The following is a 20,813-nucleotide window of genomic DNA, read 5'->3' as shown; positions in this document are numbered from 1 at the left end:
GAGGATAATCTCTCATTTATCCACATGATATTTCATCAACCATGCATATGTCTACCAGCTCAATTTGTCCAATTCACATTGAAATATCTCTTCATCCTCCCAATTCACCTGTCATCCAGCTTTGTGTCCTCTGCAAACTTTGAGATATTTACTCCCCTCATCTAAATCATTAATAATATTGTAAAGAGCTGGGTCCAAGCACTAATTCCTGAGGTGCCTCACTAGTCACTGGCTGACAGTTGGAAAAAGACCTGTTTATTCCTACTTTGTTTCCTGTCTGCCAACCAGTTCTCTACCCATGTCAGTACACTACCGTAATTCCATATGGTTTAATTTTACATACTAGACTTTTACATGAAACCTTATCAAAAGCCTTCTGAAAGTTCAACTAAATCACATCCACTGGCTCCTCCTTGTCAACTCTACTAGTTACATCCTCAAAGTACACTTGTTGATTTGTCAAGCATGATTATCCCTTTCTAAATCCATGCTTACTCTGTCTAAACACTGTTTTCCAAGTGCTCTGCTATTAAATCTTTAGAATGGACTGTTGCAGTTTCCTGACTACCAATATCAAGCTAATCAGTCTATAATTTTCTGTTTTCTCACTAACATTTTGAATAGTGGGGTTTCATTAGCTACCCTCCATGCCTTAGGAACTGTTCTAGAGTTAATAGCATCCGGAATTATAAGCACCTTGCATTCTCTGTTTCTAGGCCAGCTTCCTTAATTACTCTGAGATACAGATTACTATTCCCTGGGGACTTATTGGTCTTTAATCCCATTAATTTCTTCAACACCAATTTCCCTGCTAATACTATCTTAGAAACATAGGAACAGGCATAGGCATTCACCTGATCAAGCCTGTTCTGCCATTCCGTGAAATCAAGACTGATCTGTGGCTTAACTCTGTTGTATTCCTGCCTTTGCCTCATATCCCTTAATATGTTTCCTTAGCAAAAAAGTATCTATCTACATTTTACAATTAACAAATGACCAGCATCCACGTCTATTAGTGGCAGAGAGTTCTTCATTTTTGCCTTCTGTGTAGACTCTGTTTTTGGGGTGTAGTTTGTGTCCTCCTTTGTGAAAGCTGTACCAGAATATGTCTTCAATTGGTCTGTCATCTCTTTGTCCCTCATTATAGCTTCCCTTTTTTTCTGGCTGTAAGGGACTGATATCTGTTTTCAACAATCATTTTTCTCTTCAAGACCTATAGAAGTTTTTGCAATTAGTTTGTATGTTCAGTGCAAGGTCATTCTCAGACTTGACTTGTTTCTGCACCTCCACCCCCCACCGCCCTCCTCCACCCCCACCCCCCACACCTGCCTCTTTTGTTAAGATCTAAGCTGCTTTTAGTATTTGGATCTACAGCTTTTTCTGGCCACTTTGAATACTCCTTCCTTGAATCTAATACTATCCCTAATTTCTCTTATTAGCATTGGTTTAGCCACATTTTTCTCATTTTATTTTTTGTCAAGACAGGGATGAACAGTTGTTGCATTTCCTCCATGTACGCTTTTTAAATGCTGGCCGTTGCCTATTCACTGTTCTTCCTTTAAATAATGTTCCCCAAGTTATAGTTAGCCCACGTCTCATATCAAGATAGTTTTCTTTAGATTCAGGACCTAAGGCTCAAAATCAATTATGTCACTTTCTATCTTAATCAAGAACTCTGTCTCATTATGGTCACTCTTCCCCAAGGGACCTCGCACAGCTAAATTGCCAATTATTCCTTTATTAAAAGGTAGAAACTTATTTCAGGCTTTGAAAACCCAAAATTGACATAATATAAACATAATTTTATGATTTATTCCAATTTCTGCATCTTTTCTTTGGGAGCTCTATGATATCTAACTTAGTTCTCATCCTCAAATTTTCCATTTAGATCAATGATTTCTATTAAACCTTACACTCTGACTGTATAACTAAGCATCTTGGTTGTCCCAGATGTGACATAAAAACAACAGAGCTTTTCATTTACTCCAGAATTGATGTGTCCTCAATGTACATTATCCAATTAAGTGATTATTCTGTCATAACTATGATTCTCATTAAACATGTGGCCTGTACAGTTTTCAACATTGTACTCTCCCTGCAAAGTAACAGATATTCTGTGTCTCTCAGCATGAAGTTGTTAAATTTGAAAAGTGCCACAATGTCAGCGACAGGGATAACAGATCCAAAAAATGCAAAGGTATTGGCAGAAGTGGAAAACTCAGCACATTGTTGACAAATGGAAATAGTATTTTCAACCCTTGGATCAGAGTCCAGAATTGACATTGTAAAACTGGTGAAATGAAATGGGTATATTTGCTGTGGAATGTTTAATGACAAGTTTCACTGTCGGGCTGCATGTGAGTAGACAGACTCGGGCAGCTTTTGACAAGACAGCATATCTAAAGAAAAATTAGAGCAAAGACAAGGATGAAGAACAAAACTAGTAGTTAAGAAATCCAACTGAACATGAGCAAAGCTGCTGAGAAGGGGGAGAGTATTGAAGTAAAAAATAAGGTTTTTGTTTACCACAATGAATGTGTTGAACAAATTGATTTCCTAATTAAAAACCAAAAGAACTGCAGATGCTGGAAATCAGACAAATACAGAATTGTTAGAAAAGCTTAGTAGGTCTGGCAGCATCTGTGGAGAGAAATCAGAGTTAACGTTTGGTGTCTGAAGAAGGATCACTGGACCCAAAATGTTAACTAATTTCTCTTCAGAGATGCTGCCTTACCTGATGAGTTTTTCCAGTATTTTTCAGTTTTGTTTTTGTCTCTTATTTTCTCATTGTTTTATATTAGAAGGGTGAAGAAGTAGCACAGTCACAGTCCCAAACTTGCCTCTATACTCTTGAACTCATCCAAAATCCGATTGCCCAAACCCTCCATCATAAAGCCGGAATAGGGTTATTCACTAATTGTACAATATTCAGCACCATTCCTGATTCCTCAGGGATAAAGCAGTCATGTCTCAATACAACAAGACTTGAATAATATTCAAGCTCCTTCTGACAAGTGGCAAGTAACTCTAGCACCATGGGTGGCACAGTGGCTCAGTGGTTAGTACTGCTTCCTCACAGCGCCAGGGACCAGGGTTCAATTCCAGCTTCGATTGACTGACTGCGTGAAGTTTGCACATTTTCTGTGTTTGCGTGGGTTTCCTCTAGGTTCTCTGGTTTTCTCCCACAATCCAAAGATTAGTGAATTGGCTATGCTAAATGGCCCGTAGTGTTCAGGAATGTGTAGGTTAAGTGCATTAGTCAGCGGTAAATAAATGATAATATGGTAGGGCAATGGGTCAGGGTGGGTTTCACTTCAGAGGGTCGGTGTAGACTTGTTGGGCCAAAGGACCTGTTTCTACACTTCTGGGATTTTATGGATCTATTTCCTTTGTACCACCATTGGTGGCTGTCCTGTTTGCCATCTTGGCCTAAAAGTCTGGAAATTGTGCGCTAAACTTAGGTTATTCAGCAATTCTTTCCCTAAACCTCGCTTTATCTCTTCTGTAAAACGCTTGTGAAATGCTTGTTACCTCTCCTAGCATTGTCTCCTTGTGCTTGGTGTCAGTTGTTGTATAATTGTCCTGTGATATTCCATTGGGATATATTACATTATTGAAAGTATTTTTCAGTGAATTAATGTTGATATTAGATATTGTGAAATAAATTGTCATTTTTTGACTTTGCTGCTGGAAATTTGAGCTATTCTAAATAAAATTTGAATGGTATTAGAAAGTCACAAACAAAAGAATTTTTTCCGTGTTGTTTGCAATAAAAATGCAGGATAAACCAAAAGTTTTCCTTGACTTATGATGAGTAATCATTTTTGTGATGTAGATAACACACAATAAATTTCTACAGTCTTCTCCACTATTACGTAAGTCAGTTACTTGGATGTGACTTTTGAATTTTTTTTGTAGTTCAGTTGCTTTAATGAAGAATGGTTCCAGGTACTAGTCAACATCCACAGATGGTCAGTGATGGAGATAATTTTACCAAAACCACTTGCATGAAAATCTAAATAAAGTCTGTTATTATTGTGTTTGAATCTTATTCATGTTAAGGCGACCAACATATTTCACCTACAAATTGCATTAGTGATGTTTCAAACTGTATCAGGTCAGATCTCTTTGAACGAGTTATATTTTCTATCTGAAATCTCTCTTTTTGCATCTTGGTCTTTACAGCAGTTGCAGGTTCTTGAATGCAACTTCCGACAGCATCTCATTGTTGTCACTAGTGTCACCTAATCTTTCAATAATGGTGTTCAACAAAATCTTGAGATTTCCAAGCCTATTTACAAGATTGTAAGGGGGCATGATATTACCTAGAGATTGTGATGCACACACTCAGTTTGTAGAAGTTGACATGTTCAAGTCTACCAATATTGATTTCTCAGCAACTTTGTAGGAGGTAGCATGTCTAAGTGTACCAATATTGATTTCTCGGTGGGCATCACTGACTTAGCCAGCATTTGTTGCCCATCACTAATTGCCTTTGAGACTGGTAATGAGCTGCCTTGAACCACACAATCCATGTGGTGTAGGCAGTATTCATGGGTTGGAAGGTACTGTATATGGAGCCTTGATGAGCTGGTGCAGTTCATCTTATAGATGGTACACATTATTGCCACTGTGCATCAGTGGTGCAGAGAGTGAATGTTGAATATGTTAGGTGAGATACATGGGTAACTTGTTTTGGATCATCCTGTATTTGACTGTGGAATATTTGGTTGTCAAATGGAAATTATCCATCAATGGTAAAGCATATTGGTGGTAAAGGGAAGCTTACTTGTTGTTACAATATGGGGCGATTGTGACATAGTGGTAATATAGGTTGTAAGCTTGCTCGCTGAGCTGGAAGGTTTGTTTTGTGTGATGTCTTGTCACCATACTTGGTAACATCTTCAGTGAGCTTCTAGTGAAGGTCTAGTGTTATGTCCTACTTGCTATTTATCTGTCTTGGTCTCTTAAGATAGGTAATATCATTTTTGGTTCTTTTTCTCAGAGGTTGGTAAATGGGTCCAAATCGATGTGTTTATTGATGGAGTTCCAGCTTGAATGCCAGGCCTTGAGAAATTCCTGTGCATGTCTATGTTTATCCTCTCCTAGGAATTCCTAGAGGCTTGGCATTCAAACCAGAACACTCTCATATCGATCTGGACCCCATTTACCAACCTCTGAAAAAAAGAACCAGGAATGATATTGCTCACCTTAAAAGACCAAGACACACAAATAGAAAGTGAGACATAACACCAGTGCTTCACTGGAGGCTCACTGATGATGTTACCTAGCATGGTGACGAAACGTCTGAAAACAAACCTTCCAGCTCAGTGAGCAAACTTGCCGCCTGAACCTTAACCTGAGCTACAAATCTTCTCAAAAATCGCAAATAGTGGTAATACCACTAGTAATCCAGCAGCATGAGATAAAACTCTGGGGTCAGGGGTTCACTTCCCCGCCATGGTAGTTAGTGAATTTCAAATTCACTGAATAAATCTGAAATTATAAACTTATGGGTAGAAAAACCCTAATTGGGATAGATTTAAATGTATATGCTTTGTGCATTAAATTATTAGGTAAGTGTAACTGAGACATGAATAAATTTGCGTCCCCTTTTCAGTTGCCTTTAATATACTGTGAAAATGTTAGCTGTATCTACAAATAAGTCCAGTCAGTGTGTTAGGAAATTCATTTCTGGTACTTTGCTTGAATGCATATTGTTTGGCATCTCTAGATACATAGCAGTATTGTTAACGAAACGTTCATAAAAATCATTTCTCACTGTTTCATCACCAAAGTTTTAAAAATTACAGTTCAGTTTAGTTGAAATGTTTTATTCAACACTTGAAGCAGAGTTTAAAAGTATTTTAACTATTTCTTTGGTGGATAAATTTTGTTTTGCAGGTTGTAGAAAATGTCCTCAAAGTGAATCCTGTACTAGGGCCTCAGATATTTCAGCCACTTCTTCCATCAGTCCTAAAAGGAATCTTGGATGGAGAGGTAGGAATTAAGAAATATATTAAACAGCTCTTAATTTAGTAGAATGCAGAATTTTATCGAGGCCATGGCAACAATTGTGGCAGAATCACAGTGAGACATTTGGTAAAACCTCTAGCCAGCAGCATGTTGCCTTTTTAGGGGGTTATTGTTATTAAAGCCTTATTAATACACATTTTGCCTCATTAATATTCAACTTCCTATTTTGGCGATCATGCCAAACAAACTGCATGTTGAGAATTTTCAGTATGGAAATCAGAGGTGTCCTTGACACTTAAACCCACTGTTGGCTGTGAAAAGCCTCCTTGCAAGCAACAGCATCTCAGAGCATGATGAATGGACACCGTCCTCTCATATCCCTCCCCTACCAACAGTAGTATCTGATTTTTGCAGATCGCACATGATCCTTATGCATTGCTCCAACCTACTTGCCAGATATTTTAGAAGCATAAACTTGCATTAAAAGGTGCACCAACAACTAGCATTGAAAGGCTGCGACAACAATATTTTACACATGTGGACAGGCACACAGCTCAGTGATTGGACTAGGCTGATCTCGGACCTGTTGATAAGCGCTCTTAGCATACAGTGACTTTGTGCCTCATGCATGCATGCAGCATCCATGCCTTGCCATACCTGTTAATTCACTGGGGCTTCAACCAGAACCTGAAGGATGTCAGTACTGCCATATTCTGCAGACCCATAGACAGGTTGCTTGTAATGCTCATCTGTCCAGTAATGGGGTAAATATCTTGCGATATGGCTCACAGTTGTTTGCACAGGAAATGCAATACATATTTATTCAATTAAATGCAAACCCCCCCCCCCCCCCCAACTTTCAAACTAGCCCTCCTCCAGATGGAGAGCAGGAGCTACTGTTATCAGTCAGACGATCTTGGTATGGTCACTCACAGATATAGTCCTCACATGGTCCAGGGGCTTATTCACAGTTAATCCTTTACTCAGGCTAATCACGATTAAGGGATATGTCTGACTGTAATGAAGAGTGGGCAACAGTCAATCCTGTAGATCCATCAAAGGCTGCCAGGGAGGTCCTATGATGTCAGGTCTGCAATTACATGGCAGCCATAAAAAAAACTTGGAATAAGTGCAAGACATTTTCCTAAGGTATCATTGTTTTAGAGGATTTTGCATTGCATGCCTTTTTTGTGCTCATAAAGTTTTATTGCAACTTTTTAAGACAATTAATGTTGATTTGTTTCACTCTATGTCAAAATACACTTCCAAATTCTGATTTCATGTCTCCAGAGACACATCCATCAGGATATCCTGTTGTTATAAACAAATCATTTTTATTGGATTTCATATAATTTGAATATTTTTACATTTTACCATGTTATAAGCTACAATAAAGTTGCTTAATGAGGATTTTAAATTTGATCAATTAGCTGTAATGTTACACTTTATTAGGATTTCCCCTGGCAATCAAGTCCTGGTATTCCTGGAGTCATCACAAAATTAAAGATTTTATAACAAAATAGAAAATTTCCATTATTTTGACAATGCACAGGCCAAGTTTCAGTGCTTGACAAGAATGACTGTTATTAAACATAGATTGCAACCATAGATAAACGTAGAAAAAAATAATGAGAGTCATCGATATATTCATTGTGGCAAGTACCAAATGGCAGATAGCTCCTCTAAATAGATATAAACATGTTTGCAGTATTCAACTAATAGTGATCTTTGTCCATAAGGCTTGCTGAATTGATTCTTCTGATTAGAACGCTGTTTCTTGATCTTCTTCCTTGAGACACTTTTACCTTTTTTGTGGGAAAGACATAGTAATTGGTTCCCATTTATAAAGATTTTTGACTTATCCATTAGAAGTGACAGCTTACAGCAACTGGAAAGGGGAAATAAGCTAGGTATCCTCAGGTTTGAGATTCATTTTACTGTAAAGAAAGGAGATAGTAGTTTCTGCTGACATATTCACACCTCCAAGCTGTTCTGCTACCTAGGAGCCAATCACATGATCGTTGACTGGCCAAAGGTCTTTGTTATCAATAACTGATCACTAGTTCACAAACCAATTAGCTACTTTTAAAACTCCATTTATATATGTGCCTTGGGCTCAGCTCATCTACAAACTCGGTTCCACCACTGTTTGAATAATCAGTACATACCATAAATGTTAGGTTATTTGCTTTAACAATATGCAGCAATCTTTGTTTCTTAAAACATTATTTTCCCATTTCAAACCACAATCAAAAATACAGAAAAAGTAAAGATATGATATTTACTAACTATTAACACTTGATCAGGAAACTGGATAAGAAATGCAGAAATTTCTTGTTACAAAACTGCTCACAACATAATTGTAATTTCACAGAATTTCATAGCATTCATCATTACAAGTAAAATAATTTAAAATAGTTTGCAGTAAACCAGAAAACATGCAAATCAGACAACTGCAATAAATTTAAGCTGTTGTCTTGTTTTACACAAATCAAAAGTATTTTGCTTTCTTTTTTCCTCCAATTCAATGAGGATAATTGAGAGTTTTCCCTTCAAAATTGATTTAACTTTAGTTGTGAATTTCGAGAATGTGAATGAGGAGGGGGGGTGACACTGTGGTAATGTCATTGGACCAATAATCCTGAAACCCAGGCGGATGCTGTCAGAACATGGATTTGAAGCACACATGACAAATGGTGAAATTTGAATTGCTTAAAAATCTGGAATAAAAAGCGAGTCTAAAATTATAATGGCAACTATATAACCACAGTTGATTGTCATAAAACTCATCCAATTCACTAATACCCTTTAGAAAATGAAATCTGCCATCCTTGCATGGTCTGGCTTCCCTGTGACTCCTGACCCACAGCAATGTGGTTGACTCCTAACTACCCTCTGGGCACTTGGAGGTGGACAATAAAAGCTAGTCTAACTAGCCACACCAATGATACATGGATAAATTAAAATGTTTTGAAGTTTTTTTTATTAACAAGTCTACTTTTTTTTCAACAAGATATGTTTTGTATGTATTGTTTCCTTGTATTTCAGAAATATCCCGTGGTAATGTCTACGTATCTAGGTATTACAGGACGTGTACTATTGCAAAACGCAGGATTTTTCTCTTCCCTTCTCAACCAGATTGCATTAGATCTCAGCCAAGAGGTAAGTGCAAGCATTTACAATTCTTGAAACATGTTAACTGATTTGAAATTGAACAAAAATTACTACTTCCTCAAGACTCTCCTTCGCTTGATTACAGTGAAATTGCCTATTATAATAATCAACAAATAAGTCTGTCAGGTTTGAAAGTTCATGGTTGTGCATTGCCAGAAAATAGGAAATGTGGGACAGCAAGTTTCAGGTATTATTTCGAACAATTCAATTGATTACCAAGTAGTAAGTACAACTTCACACCAACCAAAGCATTTTCTCCCCCCTTGGGAAGTGAGGAACATTTTCAAGAGTGTATTCATTGCCCGTCTCTCCATTATAAAGGTGTCAGTAGTCTAGAACTGCTGCAATCTTTTTGCAATAATTCTTTGGTTAATCTGTGAGAATATAGCTTTTTAAAAAAATTCTGCCACTACCTCTGCTAATGACTGAATTGTTTAGGATGCAGGTATACTACCATTTTGATGGCTTCTTGAAAGCACATTAATGAGAAAGTTATCATGGGGTCTAGTCTGTCTTCCACCTACAGTAAAACAAGGTGGTCTAAAATCTCTGTAGGAGGTTGTCTTTCTATTGGTTTGAACTGTGTAGTATCTAGGCAGATAAGAAGCTACAGTGAAACTTGATAATTTTATTTCTAGTCGGTTGGTAGATCTGCCCTTGTTCTCTCAAACTTAATTCGTACTTGTCTGAAATGAAATTCTACATATGTATTTAAACCCCAAGCATAGTGTTTCTCTGTAACTGATTCTGATGCTGAGTGCAACAATACATGGTAGGCAGTATAAACTTGATATGTGGCAAATTTTGCTATCAACACATACCAGTCAGACTGATAGCTGCAATTCAGTCACAACGATGAATATTTATGATTCAAATTCCAAATATTGAATTTTAAAATCCAATTTGACAAGGTAGAAAAAATCTCTAGATTGGCTTGGCTTTCTGACTACGATACATTCTTTTCATAGTGCTTTTTGAGAATATAATGTTTTCCTTTGATACCCATGGCTAAGTATGATTTAAGCTCTTATCCACAGAAAAGTGCTGCAACTTATAACACAACTATAATTGCAGCTTTTTCTCATCAATATTGTTTTAAAGCTTGCGAAAGACAGTTTTATTGTTTTCCTATTATTTTGGCTAACTTAATTTCAAAGAAAAAGACATTGAATGCCTGAAATGTTTTCCTTATCAGAATTCTATTTGGTTTTAATTTTTTTTGCTTCAACTCCAACAATCTTAATTTCTAAGAGGTTTTACCTCTCCTGAAGCTGCCAAATGCTTGTAAATTACTGATGCATATTTGTAAGATTTATTTGTACTTTATTATTTTCTTCAATACTCTCCCTGTTCCTCCTCTACTATAAGTATGGCTGTATCCGAAGTCCCTTTACTGGGATTGAGTATCTTCTGGTACTCATCAAACTTGTCATTATTTCATAAGCGTGATGATGGTGTTGCCAGCAATCAATTTGAGTATAACAAGCATAACAGCAGTGTTCATATTTCCAGCCGGTGTCGCAAAATTAATGATACAGAGCAGGAATGATGGCTGATTTCAATGCTAAGCAACACCACCATCTTTCCCCCTCTTCCCCCACCCCACATTCACCACCACTACCACCACCATCGAATTTAGGATTGCTGGAAGAGACTTCAGGGGTCCTATTAATGTCCCAGCTGATAGCTAACTCATTAGGCAGCATGGAATCAATCCTGTGATGTACCTCATCTGCCTAACCCAATTGCTAACTTGGTAAATTTGCTGACTTTTTTTTATGATGTGGAGCTGCTGGTGTTGGACTGGGTGGACAAAGTTAAAAATCACACAACACCAGGCTATTGTCCAACAAGTGTATTTGGAAGTACTATTGCTCCTTCATCAGGTAGCTATGGAGTAGGCCACAGAATATATTGCATAAGATCACAGTGTCATACAACTGAAATGATATATTGAACAAACCTGGATTGCTGTTTAATCTTTTAGAATGGATTGCAGGTCTTGGTTCATTAATATGTAAATCCCAGTACTTCTTTCAAGTCACATTCTTGAAATAACTTAAGGTTTTATATTAAAAAAAGATATTTCAGCTCAGACAATGTATTAATGGCGTGAGGTTGGAGTCTGTATGTACCCTAGTCCTAAGCCAGACTGGTTCTATTTCCAAAATGGGAATTTATAAAATGTTACATGCATTGACTGTCTGCAGAATTTGTCCTTTTTGAACAAAGTAGAATGTATCTGCATTTACAATTCTGCAAATGCAAATTCACTTCATAGACTTATATATGTGTGTGTGTTTGGGGGGAGTGCGGGGGAGGTGTGAGTATGTTTGTGTGTGTGTGCATGAGTGTGACAAAATATAAGCCTGTGAGAGGGTGTCTGCGTTGGTATGAGTGTGGGGAGTGTATGTGTGTGTGCGCACCTGAGAGAGAGTGTGTGAATTAGAGAGGGTCTGCTTAAGTGTGTCAGTATGTAAGAGTGTATGTGAGAGTGTGTATAGTGTAGTTGGGGTCACTTGCAGTGTAACATGAACCCAAGGTCCCGGTCTTGACCATCCTCATGAGTACCGAACTTCACTATCAGCCTGCGCTCGGCCACTCTGAATTGTTGCGAATCCTGATGTCCACTTTGGAGAACGGTCACCCAAAGATCCAAGGCCGAATGTCCCTGCGGTCGGGAACGCAGAGTGGCCAAGCATGCAAGCACACACCACATTCACTCACATGCACACACTCACAGCACCCCCTCCACACAAACACACACACACACACACACACTCTGTCTTTCATTCTATGTCTGTCTCTGTCTCTTTCTCTCTCGTTCTCTGACCTAGCATCCTGTCCTTCCAAAATATCAAATATTGCCCTTTTGAAATGAGAGTTGCTAGTGTGTAGTCTATGCACTTAAAATTCCCACTTCATTCACTTGAACCTATATCCCAGTAAAACTAAATTTGCACTGTTGTATAAACTAGATGAAATTTGTGCATGGATGTATATTTGAATTTCAAAAATCGATATGGATTAGTCTGAGAATTATTCACTAGACTGCCAAACTGCAGCACCGTAGATACTTCAGACACTGTGGCAGAATACCTGGGTTAGGTCATATCTGTGCCTCTTATGACTGTGAAAAACTGCTTCATGCCAGAATTTGTTCATTGCAGGTAACAGCCTATATTTAAATAAATGTTCTTTCAAATCTTGAACAGGCCTAACGCACAGAACAATACCTATGGTTTACTGAAAGTGAAGCTACAAAGTCAGCCTATGTCATTTTGAATTTCCTTACAAATTGTCTTTTCATTATATAGTAAGCAATGCCTAGAAGGAAATAAGGCAGCAACCAGCACGGTTTATAAATAAACTATAGTAAGATAAAATAGAGTTGCCTACAAAAAACTGTGATTGCATTTTTAAAAAAATCATTCATAGGATGTGGGCTTTGCTGGCTGGCCAGTATTTCTTGCTTACCTCCAGTTGCTCATGAAAAGGTGGTGGTGAGCTGCCTTCTTGAACTGCTGCAGTCCACATGCTGTAGGTTGACCCACAATGCCAACAGGGAGGGAATTCCAGGATTTTGACGCAGCAACACTGAAAGAACGACAACATATTTCCAAGTCAGGATGGTGAGTGGCTTGCACGATATCTTGCAGGTGGTGGGGTTCCCAACTTTCTACTGCCATTCTGGGTGAAAGTGGTCATGGGTTTGGAAAGTGCTGTCTAAGAATCTTTAGTGAATTCCTGCATTGCAACTTGTAGAAACACTCTACCTCTACTGAGTGCTTGTGGTTGACAGAATTGATGTTTGTATATGTGGAAACTGGCTGCTTTGTCCTGGATGGTGTCAAGCTTCTTGAGTGTTGTTGGAGCTGCAACCATCCAAGCATGTGGAGAGTGTTCTATCACATTTCTGACTTGTGCCGATGGACAGACTTTGGGGAGTTGGGAAGTGAGTTACTTGCCCAATATTCCAAGCCTCTGACCTGCTCTTGTTGCTACTGTATTTATGAGTTCAATTGTGTTACTGGCCAATGGTAATTCTGAGGATTTTGATAGTGAGGGATTCAGTGATGGTATCGCCATTGAATGTCAAAGGGCATTGATCAGATTGTTTCTTATTGGAGATGATCATTGTCTGGCATTTGTGTGACACAGACGTTACTTGCCACGAGTCAGCCCAAGCTTAGATATTGTCCAGCTCTTGTTGCATTTGAACAGCGACTGCTTCAGTGTTTGAGGAATCATAATGGTGCTGAGCGTTGTGCAATCATCGGTGAACATTCCCACTTCTGACTATATAATGCAGGGAAGGTCTTTGATGAAGATGGTTGGAACCAGGGCTCTACCTGGGAAACTTCTGCAGAGGCATCCTGGAGTGAGATGACTTACCTTCAACAACCATACCTGTCATTCTACATATGACTGTAATCAGCAGAGACTTTGCTTTCTGATTCACATTGATTCCAGTTTTGTTAGGGCTCCTCGATTTCAAGGACTATCATTCTCCCCTCAGCTCTGGAATTCAGCTCTTTTGTCCATATTTGAATCAAGGCTGCAATGAGGTCAGAAGCTGAGGGGCACTTAAACAATTTGGATGTGACTCTAGGAGGCATGGTTAGTATGTTTGAGGATGGTGTACAATTCTGGTTGCCCTGCTATAGGAAAGATCTTATTAAACTGGAAAGGGTACAAAAATATTTAAAAGGATGCTACCAAAATTAGAGGGGTTGAGTTATAAGAAGAGAATGGATAGGCTGGGACTTTTATCCCTGGAGAGGAAGCTGAGGGGTGACCTCATAGAGGTTTATAAAATCATGAGTCATATATAAGGTGACTAGTTAAAATCTTTTCCCCAGGATAGGGGAGTTCAAAAGCATAATTAAGGTGAGAGGGGAAAGATTTAAAAGAGACCGAGGGGGGCAGCTTTCTATACACAGGGTGGTGTATATATGGAACAAGCTGCCAGAGGAAATCGCAGGGGCAAGTACAGTTACAACATTTAAAAGACATTTGGACAGATACATGGATAGAAAACGTTTAGATTAGATTCCCTACAGTGCGAAAACCGATCCTTCAGCCCAACAAGTCCACACCGACCCTCTGAAGAGTGACCCACCCAGACCCATTCCCCTACATTTACCCTGAACACTATGGACAATTTAGCACGGTCAATTCCCCTGACCTCACATTTTTGGATTGTGGGAGGGAACCGGAGGAAACCCACACACATGGATATGGACTAAACAGAGGCAATTGGGATTAGTTCAATTTAGGAAACGTGGTCAGCCTTGATAACTTGGGTGTACGACTCTATGACTATGGCAGAACCCGAATTGGTCATTACTGAGCAGGTTATTGCTGAACAGCTGTTGCTTGATAACACTGTTGATGACATCATCCATCAGTTTACTTATGATTGAGAGTAAACTAGGGTGATAATTAGATGCGTTGGCTTTGTCCTGTTTTTTGTGTACAGGGGATATCCTGGGCAATTTTCCACATTGTCGAGGAGGTTCCAGTATTGTAGCTGCTTGGGTAGGTGAGCAGCAAGTTCTGGAGGACAAGACTGAGGTACTATGACTGGAATGTTCTCAGAACCCATAGCCTTTGCTTTATCCAGTGCCTCCAACTGTTTCTTGATATTGCATGGAGTGAATTGAATTGGCTAAAGACTGGCATCTGTGATGCTAGGAACCTTTGAGGAAACCAAGATGGATCATCCAATTTTGCACTTCTGGCAGAATATCGCCGTGAATGCTTCAGCCATTTGCACTGATGTTTTGAGCTCTTCCATCATTGGGCAAGGTTCCCCATGGGAGACTGGTTAGCAAGGTTAGATCTCACAGAATACAGGGAGAACTAGCCATTTGGAAACAGAACTGGCTCAAAGGTAGAAGACAAAGGGTGGTGTTGGAGGGTTGTTTTTCAGAAGGGAGGCCTGTGACCAGTGGAGTGCCACTAGGGTTTGGTGTTGGGTCCTCTACTTTTTGTTACTTATATAAATGTTTTGGATACGAGCATAAGAGGTACAGTTAGAAAGTTTGCAGATGACACCAAAATTGGAGGTATGAAGAAGTGGACAGTGAAGAGGGTTACCTCAGATTACAACAGGATCTTGACCAGATGGGCCAATGGGCTGAGGAGTGGCAGATGGAGTTTAATTCAGATAAATGCGAGGAGCTGCATTTTGGGAAAGCAAATCTTAGCAGGACTTGTACACTTAATGGTAAGCTCAAAGTGTGGGAGAAGATTTGTAGCTCGGGTGCTCGTTGTTGTGGTTCTGTTCGCCGAGCTGGAAATTTGTGTTGCAGATGTTTCGTCTCCTGGATAGGTGACATCCTCAGTGCTTGGGAGCCTCCTGTGAAGCACTTCTGTGATCTTTCCTCCGGCATTTATAGTGATTTGTACCTGCCGCTTCCAGTTGTCAGTTCCAGCTGTCCGCTGCAGTGGCCGGTGTATTGGGTCCAGGTTGATGTGCTTATTGATTGAATCTGTGGATGAGTGCCATGCCTCTAGGAATTCCCTGGCTGTTCTTTGTTTGGCTTGTCCTATAATAGTAGTGTTGTCCCAGTCCCAGTCGAACTCGTGTTGCTTGTCATCTGAGTGTGTGGCTACTAAACGACATGACCAGCTACTGGATCCAGTATTTGTTTTTCAGCATCTGCAGTTATTGTTTTTACCGACATGACCAGCTATCCTTAGTAGCCACACACTCATGACAAGCAACACGAGTTCGACTGGGACAACACTACTATTATAGGACAAGCCAAACACAGAATAGCCAAGGAATTCCTAGATTCTGGATTAGTGGTGCTGGAAGAGCACAGCAGTTCAGGCAGCATCCAAGGAGCTTCGAAATCGATGTTTCGGGCAAAAGCTCTTCCAGCACCACTAATCCAGAATCTGGTTTCCAGCATCTGCAGTCATTGTTTTTACCTAGGGAATTCCTAGAGGCATGGCATTCATCCACAGATTCAATCAATCAGCACATCAACCTGGACCCAATATACCTGCCACTGCAGCGGACAGCTGGAACTGACAACCGGAAGCGGCAGGTACAAATCACTATGAATGCGGGAGGAAACATCACAGAAGCGCTTCACAGGAGGCTCCCAAGCACTGAGGATGTCATCTAGACAGGGGACGAAATGTCTGCAACACAAATTCCCAGCTTGGCGAACAGAACCACAACAACTTAATGGTAAGGTCCTAGGGAGTGTTGCTGAACAAAGAGACCTTGGATTGCAGGTTCATAGCTCCTTGAAAGTAGAGTCGCAGGTAGATAAGGTAATGAAGAAGGCGTTTAGTATGCTTTCTTTTATTGTTCAGAGTATTGAGTACAGGAGTTGGGAGATCATGTTGTGGCTGTACAGGACATTGGTTATGCCACTGTTGGAATATTGCGTGCAGTTCTGGTCTCCTTCCTATCGGAAAGATGTTGTGAAACTTGAAAGGATTCAGAAAAGATTTCCAAGGATGTTGCCAGGGTTGGAGGTTTTGAGCTATAGGGAGAGGCAGAACGGGCTGGGGTTGTTTTCCCTGGAGCATCGGAGGCTGAGGGGTGACCTTATAGAGGTTTATAAAATTATGATTGGCATTGATAGGGTAAATAGACAAGGTCTTTTCCCTGGGGTTGGGGAGTCCAGAACTAGAGGGCATAGGTTTAGGGTGAGAGGGGAAAGATATAAAAGAGACCTAAGGGGCAACCTTTCCACACAGAGGGTGGTACATGTATGGAATGAGCTGCCAGAGGAAGCGGTGGAGACTAGTACAATTGCAATATTTAAAAGGCATTTGGATGGGCATACGAATAGGAAGGATTTGGAGGGATGTGGGCCGTGTTCTGGCAGGTGTGACTAGATTGGTTGCAATATCTGGTCAGCATGCATGAGTTGGACTGAAGAGTCTGTTTCCATGCTGTACATCTCTATGACTCTATTATTAGGGATGGGGATATTGTGGAGCCTTCTCCTCCGCTAGTGATTTATTTAATTGTCCGGCACCATTCATGACTGGATGTGGCAGAACTGCGCAACTTAGGTATAATCCGTTCGTTATAGGATTGCTTAGTTCTATCACCTCTGATTGCAGTTTCTGTTCTTCAGAACAAATCTACTTTAAAAGTAATTGGCAGCAGAGCACTTTGGAACTTTCTAAAGCTATGAAAGTTGCAACATTACGTACTAGATTACCTTGGAGACTGCATTAACAGTTTGGCTGAGATCCACTCAATGTTGTGAATTCCCATGTGAAAAAGATTATTGATACTACTCACTAGTAGTGCACTTTGGTTTTGTTGTCACTGGTCCATGTGTCCAATCCTTGAAGTCGTTTGTAGGCCATTCCCAAAACTGCATTTATTTCGTGGGTGAAATTTGGCAATATTATAAGATTGAATTAATCCAAATAGAGTCTGCTTTGTAAGTCACCTAGTAGGTACTTGTGCAGTGTTTTCTACACACTGGGTTTGCAACAGAGATTTGTGCTGCAGAGTTAGCTAATGTAGCCAGATCTACAAAGAAGTTTAATCTCGTACAGTAACAAAAACCTTAAAACTATTATCTTGTAGATCCTTGTTCCTGACTGCACTTCTTCAAAGAGCTAACATCCTCTAATTATTACTTGCCAATAAATCCGTCATTGCTAAAAAATTACAGTCTTGTTATTATATCTTGGTATTTTTTAAAAATTCATATACGACAGTTTAGAGATATATTCTTACAACAAAATTGATGGTAATAATTGCACCACACAGAATTGGAAATTTGTATAATCTAAATGTGTTGTTACTTGCGCCCACAACAGGCCACTGAAATCACTCATGAGGGTGTTGGAACAGTTGAAGTAAATACGGCAATGAGCTCAGGGATTCTTAACAAGAGTTTTTAAGAAGTTAGGTCAAGAGTTATTAATGGTATGTGTGGAGGTAGGCAGTATGAAGAAAGGGAAATTGCATTTTGAAAGGGCTGTTGCTTTATTGAATAATACTGAAATCTGAGGATTAAAGTAAACTTTCATAAAGAGAATTAAAAAGTTATTAAATGCATAATGAGTTTTAAAATTAAAATAAATGTTGCATTTTCTCAGGCAATTAAATCAGTGGAAATGGTTGGAAAATCCCATCTGGTTCACAAATATCCTTTTAGAGTAGGAAACTGCCATCCTTATCTGAAGAGTGGTCACTGAACCTGAAACATTAACTCTGATTTCTCTCCACAGATGCTGCCAAACCTACTGAGATTTTCCAGCAATTTCTGTTTTTGTTGCCGATTTCCAGCATCTGGAGTTCTTTTAGTTTTTGGCATCCTTACCTGGTCTGGACTATGTATGACTCCAGACCCGCAGCAATGCAGGGTCAACACCGGGGCTCAGTGATTAGCACTGCTGCCTCACAACACCAGGGACCCGAGTTCAATTGCAGCCTTGGGCAACTGTCTGCGTGGAGTTTGCACATTCTCCTCGTGTCTGTGTGGGTTTCCTCTGGGTGCTCCAGTTTCTCCCACAATCCAGAAATCTGCAGATAAGGTGAATTGGCCATGCTAAATTGTCCATAGTGTTCAGGGAGGTGTGGGTTAGGTACATTAGTCAGGGTAAATGTGGAGTAATCGGATAAGGGCATGGGTTACTCTTCGGAGAGTTGGGGTGGACTTGTTGGGACGAATTGCCTGTTTCCACACTGTAGGCATTCTATGATTCTATGACTTAATACCTCTCTGGGCAATGAGGGATGGGCAATGAATGTTAGCCTAGCCAGATCCTGTGAGTGAATAAAAATAATTTGAATGCGAACATAAGAGGCATAGTTAGTAAATTTGCAGATGACCCCAAAATTGGAGGAGTAGTGGACAGCGAAGGTTACCTCAGATTACAACAGGACCTTGATCAGATGGGCAACGGGCGAAGAAGTGGCAGATGGAGTTTAATTCAGATAAATGGGAGGTGCTTCATTTTGGGAAAGCAAATCTGAGTAGGACTCTTTTATCCCTTTCCCCTCTCACCCTGAATCTATGCCCTCTAGTTATGGACTGCTCCATCCCAGGGAAAAGACTTTGTCTATTTATCCTATCCATGCCCCTCATAATTTTGTAAACCTCTATAAGGTCACCCCTCAGCCTCCAACGCTCCAGGGAAAACAACCCCCGACTGTTCAGCCTCTGCCTATAGCTCAAATCCTCCAGCCCTGGCAACATCCTTGTAAATCTTTTCTGAACCCTTTCAAGCTTCACAACATCTTTCCGATAGGAAGGAGACCAGAATTGCATGCAATATTCCAGCAGTGGCCTAACCAATGTCCTGTACAGCCACAACATGACCTCCCAACTCCTGTACTCAATACTCTAATCAATAAAGGAAAGCATACCAAGCACCGCCTTCACTATCTTATCTACCTACGACTCCACTTTCAAGGAGCTATGAGCCTTCACTCCAAGGTCTCTTTGTTCAGCAGCACTCCCTAGGACCTTACCATTAAGTGTATAAGTCCTGCTAAGATTTGCTTTCCCAAAATGCACCACCTCCCATTTATCTGAATTAAACTCCATCTGCCACTTCTCAGCCCATTGGCCCATCTGGTCCAGATCCTGTTGTAATCTGAGGTAACCTTCTTCGCTGTCCACTACACCTCCAATTTTGGTGTCATCTGCAAACTTACTAACTATACCTCTTATGCTCATATCTAAATCATTTATATAAATGATGAAAAGTAGAGGATCCAGCACCAATCCTTGTCTTCTACGTTTGAGCCAGTTCTGTATCCAAATGGCTAGTTCTCGCTGTATTCTGTGAAATCTAATCTTGCTAACCAGTTTCCCAGTGGGAACCTCGTTGAATCCCTTACTGAAGTCCATATAGATCACATCTACCGCGATCCTCTTTGTTACTTCTTCAAAAACCTCAAACCTAGTAACTATAGGCCAGTGAGTCTCACTTCTGTTGTGGGCAAAGTCTTAGAGAGAATTGTAAGGGATAGGATTTATGCACATCTGGATAAGAATAATGTGATCAAGGATAGTCAGCATGGTTTTGTGAAGGGCAGGTCGTGCCTCACAAACCTTATTGAATTCTTTGAGAAGGTGACTAAGGAGGTAGATGAGGGGAAAGCGGTAGATGTGGTATATATGGATTTTAGTAAGGCGTTTGATAAGGTCCCCCATGGTAGGCTACTGCAGAAAATACAGAGATATGGCATTGAGGGTGAGTTGGAAGTTTGGATTAGGAATTGGCTGGCTGGAAGAAGACAGAGGGTAGTAGTTGATGGCAAAGGTTCATCTTGGAGTGCCGTCACTAGCGGTGTTCCGCAAGGATCTGTTTTGGGACCATTGCTGTTTGTCATTTTTATAAATGACCTGGAGGAAGGGTTAGAAGGTTGGGTGAGCAAGTTTGCGGATGATACGAAAGTCGGAGGAGTTGTAGACAGTGAGGAAGGATGTGGCAGGTTACAGCGGGATATAGAGAAGCTGCAGAGCTGGGCAGAAAGGTGGCAAATGGAGTTCAATGTAGCTAAGTGTGAGGTGATTCACTTTGGTAAGAGTAATAAAAAGATGGGGTACTGGGCTAATGGTCGGATACTTGGTAGTGTGGAAGAGCAGAGGGATCTTGGTGTCCATGTACACAGATCTCTGAAAGTTGCCACCCAGGTAAATAGTGCAGTGAAGAAG

General features: G+C 40.1%; 1 protein-coding gene across 1 annotated transcript in view; it reads left to right on the top strand.

Moving 5' to 3' along the window:
- ipo11 (importin 11) overlaps positions 1-20,813 on the top strand; it is a 410,923-nt gene that overhangs the window by 227,911 nt on the left and 162,199 nt on the right. The window contains exons 24-25 of the mRNA XM_072570976.1: positions 5,905-6,000; positions 9,025-9,138. Coding sequence (XP_072427077.1) covers positions 5,905-6,000; positions 9,025-9,138 — 210 coding nt within the window. The remainder of the gene's footprint in view (positions 1-5,904; positions 6,001-9,024; positions 9,139-20,813) is intronic.

The sequence above is a fragment of the Chiloscyllium punctatum genome, chromosome 1 (assembly GCF_047496795.1).
Source record: "Chiloscyllium punctatum isolate Juve2018m chromosome 1, sChiPun1.3, whole genome shotgun sequence".
Classification (NCBI taxonomy): domain Eukaryota; kingdom Metazoa; phylum Chordata; class Chondrichthyes; order Orectolobiformes; family Hemiscylliidae; genus Chiloscyllium; species Chiloscyllium punctatum.
The sequence above is the reverse complement of the archived record's forward strand: the minus strand, read 5'-3'. Positions and strand labels throughout refer to the sequence as shown.